The 19,702-nt window shown below is 47.0% G+C and overlaps 1 protein-coding gene across 3 annotated transcripts in view; it reads right to left on the bottom strand.

The window, feature by feature from the left end:
* NVL (nuclear VCP like) overlaps positions 1-19,702 on the bottom strand; it is an 83,014-nt gene that overhangs the window by 11,429 nt on the left and 51,883 nt on the right. The window contains exons 20-22 of one of the 3 annotated variants that reach the window (XM_067564883.1): positions 16,691-16,767; positions 11,812-11,900; positions 3,240-3,360 (exon numbers count right to left, since the gene is read on the bottom strand). In XM_067564883.1, coding sequence (XP_067420984.1) covers positions 3,356-3,360; positions 11,812-11,900; positions 16,691-16,767 — 171 coding nt within the window. In that variant the 3' untranslated portion in view covers positions 3,240-3,355. Of the gene's footprint in view, positions 1-3,239; positions 3,361-10,964; positions 11,390-11,811; positions 11,901-16,690; positions 16,768-19,702 lie in introns of those variants that run through there. The other 2 variants (XM_067564882.1, XM_067564881.1) reach the window with 2 other exon arrangements.

The raw sequence follows: 19,702 nt of genomic DNA, 5'->3' as shown, positions 1-19,702 counted from the left end.
AGGACTTAATTCGAATTAATTGACCTCCAGAAGCTATCCCATAATGCCCCATTTTAAAGTCCCTTTCCCTCAAGCAGTCCCGGGAAGATTTGAATCTTCATTTCCAGTGCTTGCTGCCAGCGTGGAGAGAGCTTTCCCACTGTTCTCAGCATGGCTACTGCAAAGCCCAAATGCTCAGAGCCAACAAAAGGAATCTGGAGAGGGCATGCTGGAGAAGGGACTCCATGGAAAAGGAGGAGGAGAAGACTGAGGAAAGCAGGGTGCAGGAGAGCGGGGTGTCCGTTCTCCCTGAAACTCAGGACATATTCCTGACCCCAGGGCAGTCCAGCAGCACACAGGACAGCACTAATGATCCCGTGAAAGGAACATCTGGTGAGGTTTTTTTTTCTTCTTAGCAGTTCTATCCTTTTACATTGGGTGGGGGGTGGGGGTGAGGTCAGGAAGGGGATTTCAGCCATTTCGGTGACTGCACTGGGGTGTTTTTCAGGGAACAGTTTATTTCTGTGATGAGAAATGCTACATTTACCATCAGGTGATATCACACAGAAACATTCATGTATGTAATCTCTTATCGTTTGCCAAAGTTTTCAGGGGAGGGCTGCCTTGTTCCTCCCTCCACGGTAGGATAATTTGCTACAATCAAGGGAGCCTGCATCATGGCGGAACACTGCTGATACCCCGCTGCATACAGCAAATCTGTTTTAAGCAGAGACTTTCCCCCCGCCCCATGCTCTCCATGGTTCGTCTGTGTGCTGGTTTCAAATTCAAGCAGGGATTCCCCCCCTTCCGCCCCACCCTCCCCGAGTGATTCTCTGTAAGGGCACATCTTGCATGTTTAAAAAACCTTAAGAGACTTGCCCTCCCTTGCTGTCCGCTGCTTGTCTGTGTGCTGGTTTCAAACACAAGCTGGGATTCCTCCACCCCCCACCCCCCTGCCTCTCCTGAGTGCCTCGGTAAGGGCACAGCGAGCAGACCCTTTTGGGACGTCAGCAATGGAATGAGGCTCTGCGTTTGCCCTGTACGGGAATTATTGGCTACATTGTTACATTTTTTGCTACATTCTTGCAGACAGGGTAGTTTTTTTTGCTACAGTGATGCAGAGGGGAGCATTTTGCTACACTGTAGCACTTGCATCATTTTCTTCACTATGCTAACAGTGGCAACCTTGTTATTTTTTTGTTTCATTCTGTAGACACCTCTGTCTTGGACACACCATCAAGAAATGCTGCGGAAAGACTATCTCAGACTACAAATGGGGGAGGGGGGGTGAGAAAGATGACATGTTCATCGAGCTCATGAATGCCTCAGTGGCCACAGAGGCAGAACAAAGAGCGTGGCAGCTCACCTTGTCCCAGAATTTGGAAATGGACAGGGAGACTAGCAGAGAAATGCTGGAGCATGATCGCAGTACCATGCAGGAGATGCTGCGAATCACACGGGACCAGGCAGACATGCTGCGGAGGCTTGTGGAGCTTCAGGAGGAGCAGAGGCAGGAAAAAATCCTGCTGCAGCCCCTCCATAATGCTCCTCAACCGAGGGCTTTGATGGCCACCCCCTCCCCCGCCACCATCCTACCCCTTGAGACAGTGAATGAACACCCCCCTCTACCCCCCATGACTTGAATGTTCATAAATAAACTTTTGCATCATTTCAACACATTTCTTTATTAAATCATATCTTGTTCTGGAGGGATTTGGCAGGTACAGATATCGTTGGGGGAGGGAGGGGGTGTCACCAAAGGCAAACAACATACAGGAACAGAAATTAGTCCTGCATCATCTCATTGCAGAACCTAGTTTTCAAAGCTTCCCTAATGCAAAGAGCTCCCCGGTTAGCTCTCAGCGTAGTGCTGGCATCTGGCTGCTCATAATTGGCTGCCAGTCTTTCTGCCTACACAACCTAAGCCTGGGGGAACCTCTCACCCTTCGCTTCACACACACTATGAAGAACACAGCACCCAGATATCACAGAAGGGAGGCACTTCTCAGTCATGTACAGCTTAGTGAAGAGACCCCTCCATCTACCCTTTAAACGCCCAAAGGCACATTCTACAACCATTCTGCAATTGCTTAACCTGTTATTAAAACACTCCTTGTCGCTGTCAAGGTGCCCGGTGTACACCTTCATTAGCCAAGGGAGCACAGGATCCCCCAGGATCACTATGGGCATTTCCACACCCCCAAGTTGAATTTTTTGATCTGCGAAAAAAGTGCCTGTCTGCATATTAGAGAACAGCCCCGAATTACGAAAGACGCGCGCGTCATGCACCTTCCCAGACTACCCCACATAGATGTCGGTGAAAGGACCCCTGTGATCCACAAGCCTCTGCAGGACCATGGAAAAGTACCCCTTGTGGTTTATGTACTCAGTTGCTAGGTGGGCAGGAACTAAGACAGGGATGTGCGTCCCATCAATGCCCCCCCCCCGCGGTTTGGGAACCCCATCATGACAAACCCCTCCACTATGTCCTGCACATTTCCCAAAGTCACTATCCTTTGTAGCAGAAGTCTATTGATAGCTCTGCATACTTGAATCATGGATTGCAGATGATTCGTTACAGCCTGCAGCAATCAGGAAGTGTTCTGCTTGATGGCTTGTAGCAGGGCAGCTTTGGTGGCATCGCTGTAAAAAAACGGCTTGAAAATACTTTTCCTGTTTGGTTGGGGGGGGGAGGGAGGAGGGGGAGGAAGAAAGGGAAGGGGAAGCAGCGCTGCATGACACTCAGTGACGATGACACTCATCCCAACAGCCACCGTGGCTAGTTGCACTGTGGGATAGCTACCCACACTGCACTGCTTTCTAATTCAAATTAAGGCCAGCCAGGGTGAATGCAAGAGACCAGCACAAATAGGGTGGACAGTCTGCTGCAATTTCTATAAATAGGTTTCTGAAAGTTGAATTAAGCTAATTCAAATTAGTGCTGCAGTGTAGACATGGCCCTAGAGGTAGTAGGAGCCACATCAGATAACTGAGCCCTTGAGCTCAATAGTCTGCCGGAGTTCAGAGTTTGATCTGAATGCTTTCTTTAACTAGTAAAGCTTGGAAGAGGCACTGAAACTATAATAGTCTGGCCTCCAAAACAATCAGAGAGAGACTTGAGTAAACCTGAGATCCAGCAAAAATGACTGCCCAGATCTAGCAAACATATTGCAGATATCAGCTGTACTGTTTGGTACATGGCTCTTGTCCATAGTCAGATGCAAAGAGAGACCTAAATCCAAAACTGGGAAAACAAGAGACAAAAAAGTAAATGATTTATCACCATTTTTATTACTTGCATAAGAGTAGTGGCTAGACACCCCAGTCAGAACTGTAGCCCAACTGTGCTGTACAAAACCATTGTAAAAGCCTTTCTTCACCCTGAAGATTTTAGAATTTAAGGAAAGTTATAATGGTATAAGCGAAGACATGAATTTAAACTGATAAACCCTCCCTCCCCCCAGCAGACACACTTATTTCAGTATAAAAGGCCCTTTTATGGTTTAGCTTAAATCACTTGGGAAGCGGTTTAAGGAGTTTAGTAATTACTAATCTGAGATTGTCTTTAGAGCGCTACAACAAAAAAAGTAAACCAGGACAGTTGAATTTTAACTTTTTTTTTTTTTTTAATAAAGATATCTGCTTTCCTACAGTCATCGTTAAGCAGTTAAATGTCCCAACAGACTTATTATATTTTTATACTTCTTATCACTATGGTATCTGACCCACATTCAAACAATTATCGAATACTGCATATAAACTCCATGGGAAATATACCATCTTACTGTGGTGGCTGACATCCACGCTACTCTCCTTGGGTCGGTGGAGTGCGTCCTCACCAGGAGCACTTGCACCAACCTAAGAGGGGCAGTGTGGGGAACTGAGAAACTGGGTTCTCAGCTCCCTGCCGGGAGTCCCACAGGCTCCCGTGCTCCCAGTGGGCTGTCCCTCCACCCTCCATTCCCTGCTGGGAGCCAGCCCTGGGCTTCTCCCCTACCCATACCCTGCTGGAAGAAAAGGGAAGCTACCCGGGCTTCCCTCCTCCCAGAGGGAAGCAGCCCGCGGCTTCTCCCCCTCCTGGCTCACAGCCAGGAACTGTGGTCCAGCCGCCCGGGGCTTCTCCCCCCGTCGCAGCTTGCAGCCAGGAGCTGTGGTCCAGCCGCCCGCAGCTTCTCTCCCATCCTGGCTTGCAGCTGGGGTCCGGCCACCAGGGCATTCCACCCTAATCCCAGTTGGTTTTCTTGTCAATGTTAGAGCTCCAGTGACAGATAACTACCGATGTAAGGAAACAGTGTCTACACTGACATTACGTCGCCATATCTATGCCGACATAAGCCCTACACCTCTCGTTGAGGTGGTTTTATTTGTCAGCATAGCAAGAGAGTTACATCAGTGGAAGGAGCATTTGAAATTGTACACCTCCACTGTTGTCAACAAAAGCTGACTTCTGTGGACAAAAGAAAATATACAAGCAAGAGAGAAGTTTCTTCTCCATTGCTTATCACAAGCCACCTAGGTTTTTTTTTTTTTTTTTTTTTTTTAAAAGAACAAGCGAAATATTTAACAAATGCTATAGTTTGTATCTCTTTCACAGGATACAGGTTAATGAAGGACAGAGAATACGGGGGACAGATTTCCCCCCGCTCGCTGATGTTCTTCGAGATGTGTTGCTCATGTCCATTCCACTATAGGTGTGTGCATGCCTCCGTGCACGGTTCCTGGAACTTTTTTCCCCTTAGCAGATCCTGTAGCGCTGGCTCCAGTGCCCCCCGGAGCCTTGCGCACATGCTGTGGTATATGAGGTACTGCCGGCCCTACGCCCCGTCAGTCCCTTTTTTCTGCCAACTCCGGCAGTGGGGACGGGGGGTGGGTTGCGGAATGGACAAGAGCAACACATCTCGAAGAACATCAGTTACTGGTAAGTAACCTTGTTTTCTTCTTCCAGTGCTTGCTTATGTCCATTCCACTACAGGTGACTAACAAGCAATACCTTTGGAGGTGGGTAGGAATTACCGGTGAGCTGCCCTCAACACAGCTCTGCCGAATCCCATGTCCTCTCTCGCCTGTTGAACGATGGCGTAGTGGGATGTGAAGATATGCACTGACGACCAGATAGCAGTTTTGCAGATGTCCTACAGGGGCACTCTCTTCAGGAAGGCTGTAGATGAGGCTTGAGCTCTGGTTGAGTGTGCTGTGATGGTTCCCGGAAGCAGCACCCTTGCCTGCTCGTAGCAGAATTTGATGCAAGATGTAATCCATGAGGAGATGCACTGGGTGGAGACAGGTGCACCTTTCATCTGGTCAGCCACTGCAATGAAGAGCTGCGTCGATTTCCAGAACGGCTTTGTATGCTTGATATAGAAGGCCAGGTCTCGTCTCACATCCAGCGAATGCCATCTCCTTTCCTCCTCCAAACCGTGCGGTTTGGGAAAAAATACGGGGAGAAAAATATCTTGATTACAATGAAATTGGGAAACCACCCTGGGCAGGAAGACTGGGTGTGGCCTCAACTGCACCTTATCCTTAGAGAATACTGTATAAGGGGGCTCTGAGGTCAAGGCCCTAATCTTGGAGACCCTCCTAGCTGAGGTAATGGCCACCAGGAAGGCTACCTTCCATGAAAGCATGAGCAGACAGCATGAAGCCAGGGGTTCAAAGGGGGGCCCCGTGGATCTCGAGAGGACCAGGTTGAGATCCCAGGGAGGCACCGGGTCACAGACCTGCGGATAAAGCCTCTCCACCCCCTTGAGGAACCTGACCGACATGGGATGGGAGAACAGGGATCTCCCCTCTAGCGGCTGATGGAAGGCCGAAATGGCTGCCAGGTGAACCTTCTGTGAGGCCAGTGCCAGACCCTGGAGCTTTAGCTGGAGCAGGTACTCCAGGATTGCCTGTACAGGCAAGAGGCTGGGCGGGATGCCCCGGGACTCTGCCCGAGATAAACTGTTTCCACTTAGCCCGGTACATGACCTGTGTGGAAGATTTCCTGCTGCCAAGCAGGACTTGTTGGACCTGCACCAAGCAGGCTCTCTCTCCCTCCGTCAGCCACAGAGCCTCCAGGCTGTGAGGTGCAGGGAGTCCAGGTCCGGATGCAACAGGTGACCATGGTCCTGGGAGAGAAGTCGTGTTGCCTCGGGAGCTCCAGGAGTGGGGCGATTGAAAGGTCCAGCAGCATGCTGAACCAGTGCTGTCTTGGCCAGGCCGGAGCGATGAGTATAACGTCCACCCTGTCCCTCTTTATTTTCAGCAGGACCTTGGGCAGGAGCGGAATGGGCAGGAACGCATACATGAGGGTCCCCGTCCAGTCAATGAGGAACACGTCAGAAATTGACCCAGTCTCGTGACCCCGGAGCGAGCAGAACCTCGGGCTCTTTGTGTTCCACGTCGACGCGAATAGGTCCAGTTGGGGAACACCCCACTTCTGGAAGATCATAGCCACCACCTCTGGGTGCAATGACCAGTCGTGGCGGGGTAGAAACAACCTGCTGAGGTGATCCGCCTCGTCGTTCCTCACTCCCGGGAGATTATAGGCAGTTAAGTGGAAGTCGTGCCTCACGGCAAAGTCCCACAGACGGGTAGCTTCCTTCCAGAGGGTTTATGCCTGTTTATGTAGAACATGGCTGCAGTCTAGTCCGTCAGCACCTGTACCATTCTGCCTGTCAGGAAAAGGAGAAACACCTTGCACGCTAGGCGAATGGCCCTCAGTTCCTTCACGTTGATGTGCATGCGCTTCTCCTCCCCCAACCAGAGCCCCTGAGTGCCTAGGTTGGCACTGATGTGGGCTCCCCATCCTACATCCGAAGCGTTGGAAATTAGGGTGACCAGCTCCCTGAACGCAACGCCCTTCATCATTGCCCTGGGAGTCTGCCACCAGTTTAGGGAGGCTAAGACAGGCGGGGGAACTGTGACCACCCGGTTCAATGGGTGTCTGCTCGGCACATATACTGAGGCCAACCATGCCTGAAATGGTCTGAGCCTCAGGCGAGCTAGTCTCACCACGTATGTGCAGGCCGCCATGTGGTCTAATGGCTGTAGGCAGTGCCTGGCTGTTGTCATGGGGCATCGGTGCATCTGGGAGATGATAGAGACCATTGCCTCAAAACATGGCTGAGGCAGGAAGGCTTTGGCCTGGGAAGCATCCAGGGTGGCCCCACTGAATTCTGATCGTTGCACTGGGGTTAGGGTGGACTTCTGCTTTATGAGCAGTCCTAGCTTGCTGCATGTGAAGCAAGTGAGGGTCATGCTCTCCTGCACTTGGACCTGGACCTGCCCCTGATCAGTCAATCGTCCAAGTGAGGAAAAATTTGCATACCCTTTCGACTCAGGTGGGCAGCCACTACCTCCATGCACTTGGTGAACACCCTTAGAGCCGAGGATAGGCCAAAGGGTAGGGCTGTAAACTGATAGCAGGAGCCAGCCACTGTGAAACGAAGAAATTGCCTGTGGCTGGGAAAGATAAGACACATGAAAGTATGCGCCCTTGAGGTCAAGGGCGGCATACCAGTCTCCTGGATCCAGGGAAGGGATTATGGAGGCTAGGGAGACCATGCGAAACCTGAGTTGTTTGACATATTTGTTTAGATGACTCAGGTCTAATATGTGTCTCAGACTCCCCTTATCCTGGGGATGAGGAAGTATCTCGAATAAAACCCCTTCCCCCTTCTGCTTTGGGGGACCATTTTCACCGTTCCTACGTTGAGAAGGGTGTCCACCTCCTGCAAAAGGAGTTGCTCATGAGAGGGGTCCCTGAAGAGGGATGGAGGGGGAGGGTAGATGTAAACTGTAGGGCATAGCCCCCTGAGACTATCCCAAGGACCCAACGGTCTGAAGTGATCTTTGCCCATTCAGGATAGAAGGGCCTTAACCTGTTTAGGAAGGGGTGGGGCGGATCCAGGAGAGCAGTCAGGGCGCCACCCTCGGGTGCACCATCAAAATTGTCTCCTCTGGTTGCCTGACCTCCTGGAGGGGCCCCTGTTGGAAAGCTGAGGATGAGCTGGGGGGCTGGTTTCTCCTTCTAAACCCCCTATTCCTATAGGGTCAAAAAGGCCTGGGCGGGGCCTTGGCTGCTGCTGCGCCTGCGGCCATGACTGATGCCTGGAAGCCTGGGGCGTGTACAGGCCCAGAGAGCGAAGCGTGGCCCTGGAGTCCTTCAGACCATGCAGCTTCACATTGATCTGGTCAGAGAATAGGGCCGACCCATCAAAGGGGAGGTCCTGAATTGACTGCTGCACCTCCTGGGACAGGCCCAAGGATTGTAGACATGAGCACCCTCTCATGGAGATGGCGGAAGCTATGGCCCTGCCTGCCGAGTCAGCAGCGTCACAGGATGTTTGGAGCGCTGCCCTAGCCACTGTGGTTCTTCCTCCACGATGATGTTAAAGTCTGGGGCCTGGTCCTGAGGCAGGGCCTCAGCAAACCGCGTAAGGGAGTCCCACAAGTTGAAATTATATCTCCCCAGGAGGGCTTGATGGTTGGCAATCCTGAACTGCAGGCTTGCCGTGGAATAAACCTTTCTCCCAAACCAATCCAGCTTTTTATTGTCTTTGTTCTTGGGAGTGGACCATGGCTGACCTTGCCTGCCTCTCTGGTTAACCGCGTCTAACACCAGGGTTCCCAGGGCGGGGTGAGTGAACAAATACTCAAACCCTTCGGCCGGGACATAATACTTTTTCTTGGCCACCTTTGACATAGGGGCGACCGAGGAAGGGGTTTGCCACAGGGCCTTTACAATTTTAAGGACCCTTTCGTGGACTGGGAGGGCCACTCTCGCTGGGGCAGCCATCGCCAGCACATTAAAGAGGCTCTTTGGCCTCTTCTAACTCCTTCACTTCCAGCCCCAAGTTGGAGGCCACCCTCTTGAGCAGCTCCTGGTGCGCCCTGAAATCCAGTGGTGTCGAGTGGTCCCGGGAGACTGCCTCGTCTGGTGAGGAGGAAGAGGACTGCCGAGGTGCATCCTGTGGGTGCGCCCCCTCCTAGCGAAGGGGTGCACCCATTGAGGATCCCTCCATGGGGTCCAACTCCTCGTCCGAGCAGTGGTGTCTATGGGCCTTCTCCTGTGCCTGAGGCACGGACTGCACCCCCAATGACAGGATGGATTGGGGTTCTAGCCCCATCTGGATACCCCATGGGGCCCAATAAAGCCATTGCTGCAGCCACTGACCCTGGGGCCAACCCGGGACTGATTGCACCACAGGCTGTGACGCTTTGTGGGGGCGTCGGCTCTCCCGACGACTGTCCTCCCTGGGAGACCCCGAGTCACTGGACCAGCGGTGCCGTGTATGTCCTCGGTCCCAGGCACCCTTCCTTGCCAGGGACTGCTCTCTCGACATCACCGACCGGGAGGACAACGAGGACGGCCTCCTTCTCCACAAGTGGTGCCGACAAATGGAGGTGCACTCTGAAGAGCTAGAGGTACTGGAGCGCCGTCTTGGTACCGAAGATTTCCAATGCCGCTTGCCTTGTGGTCCTGCAGACCCTTTTGGTGTCAGAGGTTAGCGCTGCTCTGAACTCCTCAGTGCTGAGCTGGACTCCGGTGATCGGGTTCCATGTCGCAGACTGTGCGGTGCCAGGTCCTCCGATGGCGACCGGGTTCTATGCCGCCTCGGTGCGGGCGAACTCCTCAGTGCCAGGTCCTCCGACGGCGACCGGGTTCTACGCTGCCTCAGAGCGGGCGAACTCCTTGGTGCCAGGGATCTGGAACAGGAGCTGTCCGAGCACCGCCTGGCAGACCTCAACCGGTGCTGCCTCCTGGTATGCGCTGCTTCCGGTGCTGGGGATCGACGTCGGCACCAAGAGGGAGACTCCGCATCCTGTGTCAAAGCAGGTCGGCTTGACACCGCCGACCTGGAGCAACTGCTGGGGGAGCGTCTTTGCTTTACCCCCAGAGGCTGTCCGGCAGGAGATCTTCTTCCCCATACCAGAGATCTCCACTGCTCTTCAGGGGAACCCAACGGGGGTTTCCCCCGTGGCACCAGCCCCTTCTCCCTCAGCCTCCAACAAGGCTCTTGCCGCCTGAAAAGCCTCCAGTGTCGACGGCATCGGCAGGGGCACTCTCCCACGCCCAGGTGCATCTCTGTGCTTCACCCTGCCTGTACTGATGGCACAGGGGAGTGTACGCGCCCCACGCACTGCTTCTTCCTCTTCAGTGCCGGTGATGTTGTGCGGTGCCGAGTCGAGGCTGGTGCCAGCAGTGCACTCTGCACCGAGGTCATGCTTGGTGCCGAGTTGAAGCGAGCCGGCTTGGATGCTGGGCAGTGCACTGCCTTCATCAGCAGTGCTTTCAACCGGATCTCTCGGTCCTTTTGGGTCCTCGGTTTAAAAGCCCTGCAGATCTTACATTTGTCTTTTCTGTGCACTTCCCCCAAGCACTTAAGACAGCGGTTGTGGGGGTCGCTGAGCAGAAAGGCTTTTCCACAGGAGGCACACAGCTTGAATCCCAGCAACCGGGGCATAGCCCGGCCGCTCTAAGTCCCTGCAGGGACTTGCCTTATCTCTAAATACTCTTAACAACACATAACAACTACTTAACTAACTAAAACTAACTTAGAATAACAAACAAGTTCAAACAAGGGGAATAGTACTTGCTGAGAGCAATGCTAGTTCCAGCAACCGTCACGGGCAGAAAGAAGGAACTGAGGGGGGGGCGTAGGGCCGGCAGTACCTCATATACCGCGGCATGTGCGCAGGGCTCCAGGGGGCACCGGAGCCAGCCCTACGGGATCTGCTAAGGGGAAAAAAGTTCCAGGAACCATGCACGGAGGCGTGCACACACCTATAGTAGAATGGACATGAGCAAGCACTCGAAGAAGAACTACAATTTTACCTTGTTCATTTCATACACTTTATATATAATGAATTTCAGTTTCCTTGTTCCGTCCAGTTAGTTTCCCCTGTGTGTGGGCTTGCACTGCAACAAGGGAGAGGAAACTTTTTTTTTTTTTAATTAAATAGGAAAATGTGATATTAAAAGCGCAAAAATTAATAGAGGGACTTTTGGGCAGGTGCAGTATTGAAACAATTTCAATCAATGGTGAAAAAGGCCAGATTTCAGGTCTGATGGTGTCCCTTTAGTGACAGTTCTTCTATTTGTATTCTGAAAAATTTAAATTTATTTGGCCAGCATCTGTGAGAAATGAAAGATGTTCCACTCTTCATGTCAATTTTATTTTAGAACACACAACATGTCACAGAACTGGGTTTTGCAGAAAGGGAGGTTAAAACACAGTGTATCCCACACAAACACATATCCGTTCCCTGGGAAAAGCATGGCAATCAAAAAATATTTTCCTGAGCCCAAAAAGGACACTCATCTTCTCCCAAGATCCAACACTTGCTGACCCATGTATTCACTATTACATGTGTGCAATTTGCATGTGCAAGTACCACATCTTCTCTCTCAGAATGGGTAATCCTGCATGCAAGTGACCAGAAAATGTCACAAAGTACCTAGACAGACTGATTCCAGCAAATATTTGAAAATTAGGCCTGCAACTACATGCCCAAATTTGAACTTCTAATACTACCTACCTTAAGTTTTTAAGCAAAAACCCCGTTTCTAATAAATTTAACTTCAACATCTTTTCTGGAAATCCATTCTAGTACACCTATTGTATTCACCAGTCTCTCCTAAAAGCAATGCCTTCTAAGGGTTATTTTTATATCTTCTCTCAACAGAAACCTCCCTCCCCTCTCCCCCGCCCTCAAGTTTTTGGTTGGCCCAGTATGCTCCAAGAGTTCAAGCAGCATAAATTTATGACCTTTAATTAGTTTTAATACTTTCACCACTTCATCATCTTCCCACTGTTCCATTTAGACTTTATATGCTTGTCTTACCTTTCTTGCTCTTGCCATTCTGTAGGGCCATTTCTTGTCTCAAGGCACAAACTGAAGCTTCACGCACTAGAGCGGAAAGATCTGCCCCCCTAGAGACAGATACAAATAGAATGGATCATTTTAGGAAACATTTCTCTCCATAGTCTCTATTTGTGATGACACACACAAAGCCAGGAGAATGCAAAAGATGCAGAGATAGAAGAACTGTTGGTGAAAGGTAAGTATAAAAAGTGTATGTGTTAAAAAAAATAAAAAATAAATTTGGTGATTATAAAAAGCATCTGAAATCAAATGGAGATCAGGGTGAATTTAAAGATCTACTTCCTTCAGAGTAATTTACACATCTTGGGGTTAGGGATGCAGAAAATACGGAATTTGGTAGAAGGTAACATATGCTTCACAAAAAGCAATAGTTGAGTTAATCTAACTCAGAAGATGCTATATCATTTGAAAGAATATAAACTGAAGTGCATTTGATCCTGAATAAACCCTCTGACACAGAGAAAACAAAAGGAGGGAACAACTGATTTATTGATTCTTCACTGATATATGCACTCCTGAGTCCCACCTAATGCATCCAGATTAGGTATTTCAGACATTAACTGTGACTCTGAATTTATATTGAATGTAGACAATAACCAAATACAGCAGCTATTCCTAGCTTTTTTTAGTCAAAGTTGCATCTCACAATGGATTGGCGCCTGGGCATTCCCTGTCTCCATGCAATTGTCCTATATCATCTTTGTCCGCTTCCTCATTCCCACATCACCCTTTTATTCTTTCCCTTCCTCCTACTACCTGCTTCAGTGGTTTTCAACCTGTGGTCCGCAAACCCCTGGATGTCCACTGACTATGTCTAAAAATTCCAAAGACGCCCACATCTCCATTTGAAATTTTTTAGGGGTCTGCAAATGAAAAAAGGTTGAAAACTACTTATCTAGTTTATTCTTTTGAGGGATTTTTGCCCTATACTTTGCTCCCTCCCCACGCTTCACTTCCTCTCTTCTCTATTTCATTTTCCCCCAACTGAGCCTGGCAGGGATTTCTCACCCCAAGTCAGGCCACCAGCTGCTTTCTGTTACATCTTTTAACCCCATTGCAGTTACCAAGTGCTTTTTCCTGCAGGGCTACCTGTTATGGATGAAAGAGGAGACAAAGTAGACAGGCTGAGAATGGGCGAGTCTGGTCATACCTCATCCACAGATTGGTGAATACTGAACTAATGCTCTCTTAAGACTCAGTGTCCACAAATAGAGATTAGATCAGTCTTTAACAACAGTTGGAAACAAAGTGCAATAAATTATTCACAAATCAGTAGACTGGTATATGACATAGAAGCCATACAAAACTAGATCTCTGATGCCTTTGGCTCAAGCAAACAAATGTATTTAAGGAATTATTTAATCACTAGATAACTAGCTCTCTTATAAGCCATTTAAAGGAGAGTTAGCAAGAGTCAAAAGGTCTGTTCCCACTTCGTTTTAAATATATTTAAATCAGATGAAGTGGATATTGAAATTTTCTTTGTTCAATATTTATATGCCCTGCAATGAGAACTTCAAACACCTGGATACATGGACTGAAATACTCGCCAGTTCATTGCACATTCTTTAATTACTTTCAGAGCCTCTGCCAAAATGCTTGTTTTTAACTTCCTATGTAGTCACAGCAGATATCCTTATACTTTGTTCACTCACGGAAACTGTATTCCCCATCCTCCACAATGGTGAAGCACATCAGCACTGTTGTCAGCTGCGTGCTTCCTAACCTTTGCTACCCTTTCTCTACTTGGACGCTAAAGGGGTTCCTGCATTTGAAGCATAGACTGAAAAAGAATAAAAAAGTCGGTGAACTGAATTCACTATCATAAAGTGTAGAAAGGAGCAATGGAAGATCATTCAGATGTATAACAAGAGAAAGTCCAGCCAGCAGTTCAAAAGTTCCTCTTTCTAGTCAACTCAGAGTGAAAATTGCTCCTCCTGTGTCTGTTTAAGTGGCTGAAGAATGCAGTAACTTGTCACCCTTCCATGAGGGAGTATGATGCCACCATTTTCCTGTCTCCTTTCTCTATAAAAGAAGATGGGGTTAGAGGATAGCAGAGAGGAGGGTAAAGCTGCACAAATCTCTTTCCTCGTTCTCGCTATGCTGCCAGAAAGCCTGGAAGGGGGCAGTGCAGTGGAGACCGTCTCCTCTCACTCCAAAAGGTTTTGGAGGGTACAGAAAAGACACCACTCCTTCTCTATTCAGGCAATTAGATACTGTGGAGCTTCAGTTTAACTCAGACAACTACTAGCCAGAACCTGACCTGTTGCTACAAGATAAGTCCAAGGACAGAACCTTGCCCTCGTTAAAAATCCTAGCGGGATCCTCCCCCTCTTCCTTACCAACACCTGGGGAAGGGAAAGCAAGAGCCTGTGCTCATTTAGTGTTGTCATTGCACCTTGCTTGTGGGGGTTGTGACAGATTGGGGGTCTACCTGGGAAGTACATTTTTTGTGACCTCCATTTTGTTTTTGTGAATGTCATTTTGTGATCGGAACGATCACTGTAACTTTCACTTTGCAGTGCAACTTCCAGATTGGATTAAGACACCCACATTGGGTTGAAAACCATTCTAATTCTGACAAAGTTAGTCTATCCTAGACACTGTGTGCTCATGCTATGGTGGGGGACACCACCACAAGCAAGTGGACAAGGCTAAGGAGAGGGAAGGTTGGAAGGACTGATTGGCCTAAGGCATTGACCATACCTCAGACTTACAGGAGGGGTGAGATCAGATCAGGGGGAGTGTGTTCAGGACTGTTGTTATTTTCCAAAGATCTGTAACTCTCTAGTGCTTTCAAAAGTAAAAGTATCTGTGGTAAAGAAACTCTCTTGCTGGGTAGGAAATCAGTGCATTAATTTTTCTACAACCACCTCCCTTTAAAAATATTAAAAAGAACACAAACCATTCCTCTGCAATTGGACTTAAATAATTTTAAAAACTCCTTTCCTAAGCCTGTGTTCCTTGATTTAATGCCATGGTGTCCCAGAACAATTTAGTTAGATTCCAAAGCTCTCACAGCCAGGTGGACTCTGGTGAAGAACATGTCTAACCAACTGTGGGCTCAGGAAGGCTGTGGCACTAGTTCTGGGGGCTCAGGCACCTGGACTGCAGGATCCCACTACCTAAGAAAGGTGTCAGACATGAAGTCTGCACTCAGGAGTGTGCCTGAGAGACCCAGAGCTAAGAACAGAGGTCTTCATCACCCAGACCAAGGGAGCTTAGAAGCATCTGGGCCCATGATTGGAATCAATTTACAGCATTCCATCTAGAAAGGGAGACTGGGCCAGGTTGTAGAGTACCCTCACCTTTTTTTTTATATATATACACTTCCATCATATACATTTAGTTATGCTGCTAGAAAGGGTCTGGTAGTTTCTCACCCCTGAACTCTCGTCCAGGATCTCATCATCTCACTTCTTGATTACTGCAACATCCTTTTCTCTGGCCTTGACAAATGCTATCTTGCCATGCTGATATCCATTCATAATGTTATTGCAGAGATCACTTTCCCATCTCGTCTCTTTGATCACATCACCCCTCTCCGTACATTCCTCCATTGGTTCCCCCTTCTCTATTGCATCCAACTTAAGCTGCTTTCAAGGACTTTCATGAACTATCCCCACTCTACCTATCATCTCTCATTCACTATGGAGATGTCCACTACCACCTCCAATAGGCCAGTGATGCCAGCTTCCTTTGCTCAAGTGTTAAATTTTCAAAGAAGCACCTATGTGTGCTCTCCCATGCTGCCTCTCAAGCTTCAATGGAGCGCCTTATAAATATCTAGAAAGCCACCTCATTATCCTTCAATGCCCTCCTTAAAACTCTCCTTTGTCATGAGGTCTACAACCCAACCCCCCCCACCCCCGGCACAAATTAGGCCACCAATGCACTGATAGCGCTACCTATCATGTAGACCAATTCTGTCTCACTGTTTCCTTGTACATTCCCATCTGTCTGCCTCCATCTTTTGTCTCGTCTTATATTTAGATTATAAACTCTTTGGGGCAGGGACTGTGTTTTTGTTCTGTGTTTGTACAGGGCCTAGCACAATGGGATCCTGCACCCATGACTAGGGCGCTCCTAAGCACTATGGTAATTATTATTATTAACCACAACACTAAGCACCTTAATAGTTTACACTGAATTATTTTTAATTGCACAGTAAAGAGATTAAGAGTGCAAAGTTTTTAAGGGAGCTATTAATTACCTCACACAGAATACTTAAAACTAATTAATCTGTCATGCCTATCAGTTTAAAGCTTTCAAGAGGCGTGCAGTACTATGGGTTTGCAACTAACTGCTGAAAGTGGTTATGACATTTGCATCAAACCCATCCTTTGGACATTTGCACTACACGAAAGCTCCACAGGATAAAATATGCCTCCAATACTGTGTCAAATATAATACAATCTTTACCTATTTCTGTGAACTAACTCAGAACAAGCTATGTGTACCAGTTTTGCCTACCCACTTTTACTACCTTTAGCTGTGGATCCAGTTTATAGAGAAGTTTCATATTTCATATCTGCAGCTCAATGTAAACATTAGAGAAATAGAAACCAGGCAAAGAAAATAGGACACAGTGGCCTTTGCTAAATTACAGTAGTATCAGGTACCACCAGACTACTGTGTAGGAAGAGGAAGTCTGTACCATCTATAAAATCTTAGTAAGTCTCTGGAAAACCTTGAAGTGATGGAAAGAGAGGAAAAGGCATTTGAGATCTGAGAATAATCAAGTCCAACATTCCTGTTAATAATAATGTAAAACATTTTAACATGAGTAGGACATTTCTCACTGCACGCATTAGAGTTAAAAATAGAAGACACTTACGTATAGCAATCACAACGCTGATCATAAGCAATTTCTTCAAGATTTACATCAACAGCCAAAGGGGGTCGGGTACCATCCTAAGAGTTGAGGGTGATTGGAAAACAGAAGACATGGAAAATTTTTAGAAATAAGAAACTCAAAAAGTAACTAAAGATCATGTGTTCAGGCAGTACAATTTCCTGAGACTACAGGAATAAGGGATTAGTACACCTCAGAAACGGACAAGAATGAGGACCAGGTCTGCAGAATCATTTGACACTGAAGTGGTTCAGAAAATGTTGCTGAATTCCAGTGCTGATGGTAGGGGAGTCAAGTTTAACATTACCCTTACAGAGGATGTGAAGGACTGTTCAACCACCCTGTCTCTCTAAATAACAGATGAGCATTTGGATTTAGCCCTACTTGTCTCATCCTTATGAAGAATTGTATTGAACCATCCATACTTGCTATGCTTCAGACAAGGATATATTTCAAGAACTGTATCTAGGGGAAGTCGGAATGGATCTTCCAAGAGAATTCTTCCATGTTGGAACTCACAAAAACTGCAGCTGAACTACTAAATTCTAAATTTTCTGTTTAATGTTATATGAATTGTATATCTCCACAGCTGGAGATAGGACACTGGATGGAGGGTGGGAATGGAGGTGGAGAGAGCAGTGCTCTGGGAATTCTTTCAGGTGCTTGGTTCTTTTTCACATGCTCAGGGGCTAACCAGTCACCATATGTGGGGTCATGAAGGAATTTTCCCCTAGTTCAGATTGGCAGGGATATGAGGTGGGTGGGTGTCTCTTTCCTCTGCAGCATGGGGCACGTCACTTGCTAGGCTCATCTGCATTATCTCACTAAATTCCCCTGTCACTGCAGAGGCCTCGGGCACTGGTGAACCTTGGTCCTTCCCGTTCTCTACCAGTGGCACAGAGCAGTTTAGTCTCCTGAGGGCTGTAATACTTTTGTCTAGTTCAGATTGCTAGGCTTAGTATGGGGATGGCGTTCATGGCCTGTGATATATAGGTGGTCAGACTAGAAGATCTGGTGGTCCTTTCTGGCCTTATACTGTCTGACTGATTTATTTACAGATTTTCTAGACACCTATCCCCGGATTATCTGGGCTCCATATGGAATTTTAAAACATCCATTAAAGGATGACGACTTGTTGCTGCTGGATGTGCTGTGAATTATGCAGATGGCATTAAATATATTATATTTCTGTATATTTTATAGCTCCCTCCATAGAGATATTCCAGAATCCATTATAGCCCCACAATATCAAATAACTTTCCAACTGTAATTTAAACTAGCAAACAAAAACAGCACAGGGATGTCTCAGTTACAGTCAAGGCAATATAAGGTCAGAGATGAAACTTCTAAGTAACATTTTTAAGACAACTTTGAATCATACAGTTTTCAAACAAGAGACTTCATACCCATATGTAAGATGTAATGCAACAACCTAGAAGGTATATATATATATGGCCATTCTTGCACACAGCATTGTATGAGAAAGGAATTTTTGCCAAACAACTGGTCTATGCCAAGCAGAGCTTATGGTCTAATGGCATGAGCTGCAACAACAGAAAACATTGACTGGCAGATGTTTCTTTCCCATTCTGCAAGCAGAGCTCCATGTGCACCTACTCTGGAGACATAAGAATAGTGGTATGTGTAGCAGAGAGGTTGATACAGCTGGCAGGGAATACAAGTATACTGTACACTAGATATGCTGAGGTAGGCTTCATCTGCATAATTATTTAACATGAAAAAATTGGAACCTTCAAAGCCCCTCCTGCATATGTTCTCCACTTTTTTTACTCCATTTTGCTCTTCCCAAGACTCTCTCCCACTCGTCTTCATGCCTTCTTTCTTACCATGCTTCCAGCTTGTAAGCAACACACTTTTCATTCACTAAGCAACCTCATTTTCCTCCTTACACACACACACACACACACACACACACACACACTCTCTTTCTCTCTCTCATATATATATATATATATATATATAGATATAGATATAGATATATATATATATATATATATATATATATATATATATATATATATATATATATATATATAACATTTGCAAGATTTTTGTACCAGCCTGAATTTATGTAATCCAGAATATGTCGGTGAATTCTTTGCAGTGTGCTGAAAAAAAACATCTTATCCCCTATTTTAACATTTAATATACATAACAATACAACCTAGGAGTGAGATTACTCAATAGATATTTTATATTTAGATATTTTATATTTGCTTGTAAACCAATGATCTTCTGTGAAGTCTCTCTCTGAAGGTTCATCTTCATGCCATGTAACTAGCAGTTGAACATTTAAAGAAGAAAAACCTCAGTGGTCTTACAGTACAGAAGAGTCATAGTTGGACCAACCTTATGTTCATGTTATGATGTTTTTTTAAGTGGGTAAATTTGGGACAATTCAATTTACAGAAGTGGTTACATTTATATAGGACCTTTCATTTGAAGAATCCCATCTACACCCAGTATCACCACTGAAATGCAGCCACCAATGTTACATGCTGACTAGTACAGGGAAGGAGAAGTTTTGAACAGAGAGCCTGGGGACAAGTTTCCATTCACTGACAAATACAATGGGATCATTAGTAGGTCTCTGAACAGTGAATTGCATGGAACTCGAGTTAGTTACTTTGGATGATTAAAGGGCTGAGTTGACCACGGTGGGTGCTGAACCTATGGCTAAACATGAGGATTAGCCTTTCAAAAATATCCTCTTATTTTCAATAGGTTTTGATATAATTAGTAGAAATTTCCAACTATAACTAGTTTCCCATCCCCAATCAGCTTTGCATTAGACCGCCACAGCTGTATCCTGGCTTCCCACTTCCTGGCTTGGCAGATAACAAAATGTTGCATTCAGTCCTGCAAGGCAGAGGGGAAGGAACATATTTACAACTCCTCCCAGTTGCTTCAGGTAAACCCTTCAGCTGAAAGCTTAGATGGAAGGATGTTTACTTGTGAGGCAGGATATAGAAG

The sequence above is a fragment of the Emydura macquarii genome, unplaced genomic scaffold (genome assembly GCF_026122565.2).
Source record: "Emydura macquarii macquarii isolate MOO-44397 ecotype Brisbane River unplaced genomic scaffold, CSIRO-AGI_Emac_v2 contig_2676, whole genome shotgun sequence".
NCBI lineage: Eukaryota > Metazoa > Chordata > Testudines > Chelidae > Emydura > Emydura macquarii.
The sequence above is the reverse complement of the archived record's forward strand: the minus strand, read 5'-3'. Positions and strand labels throughout refer to the sequence as shown.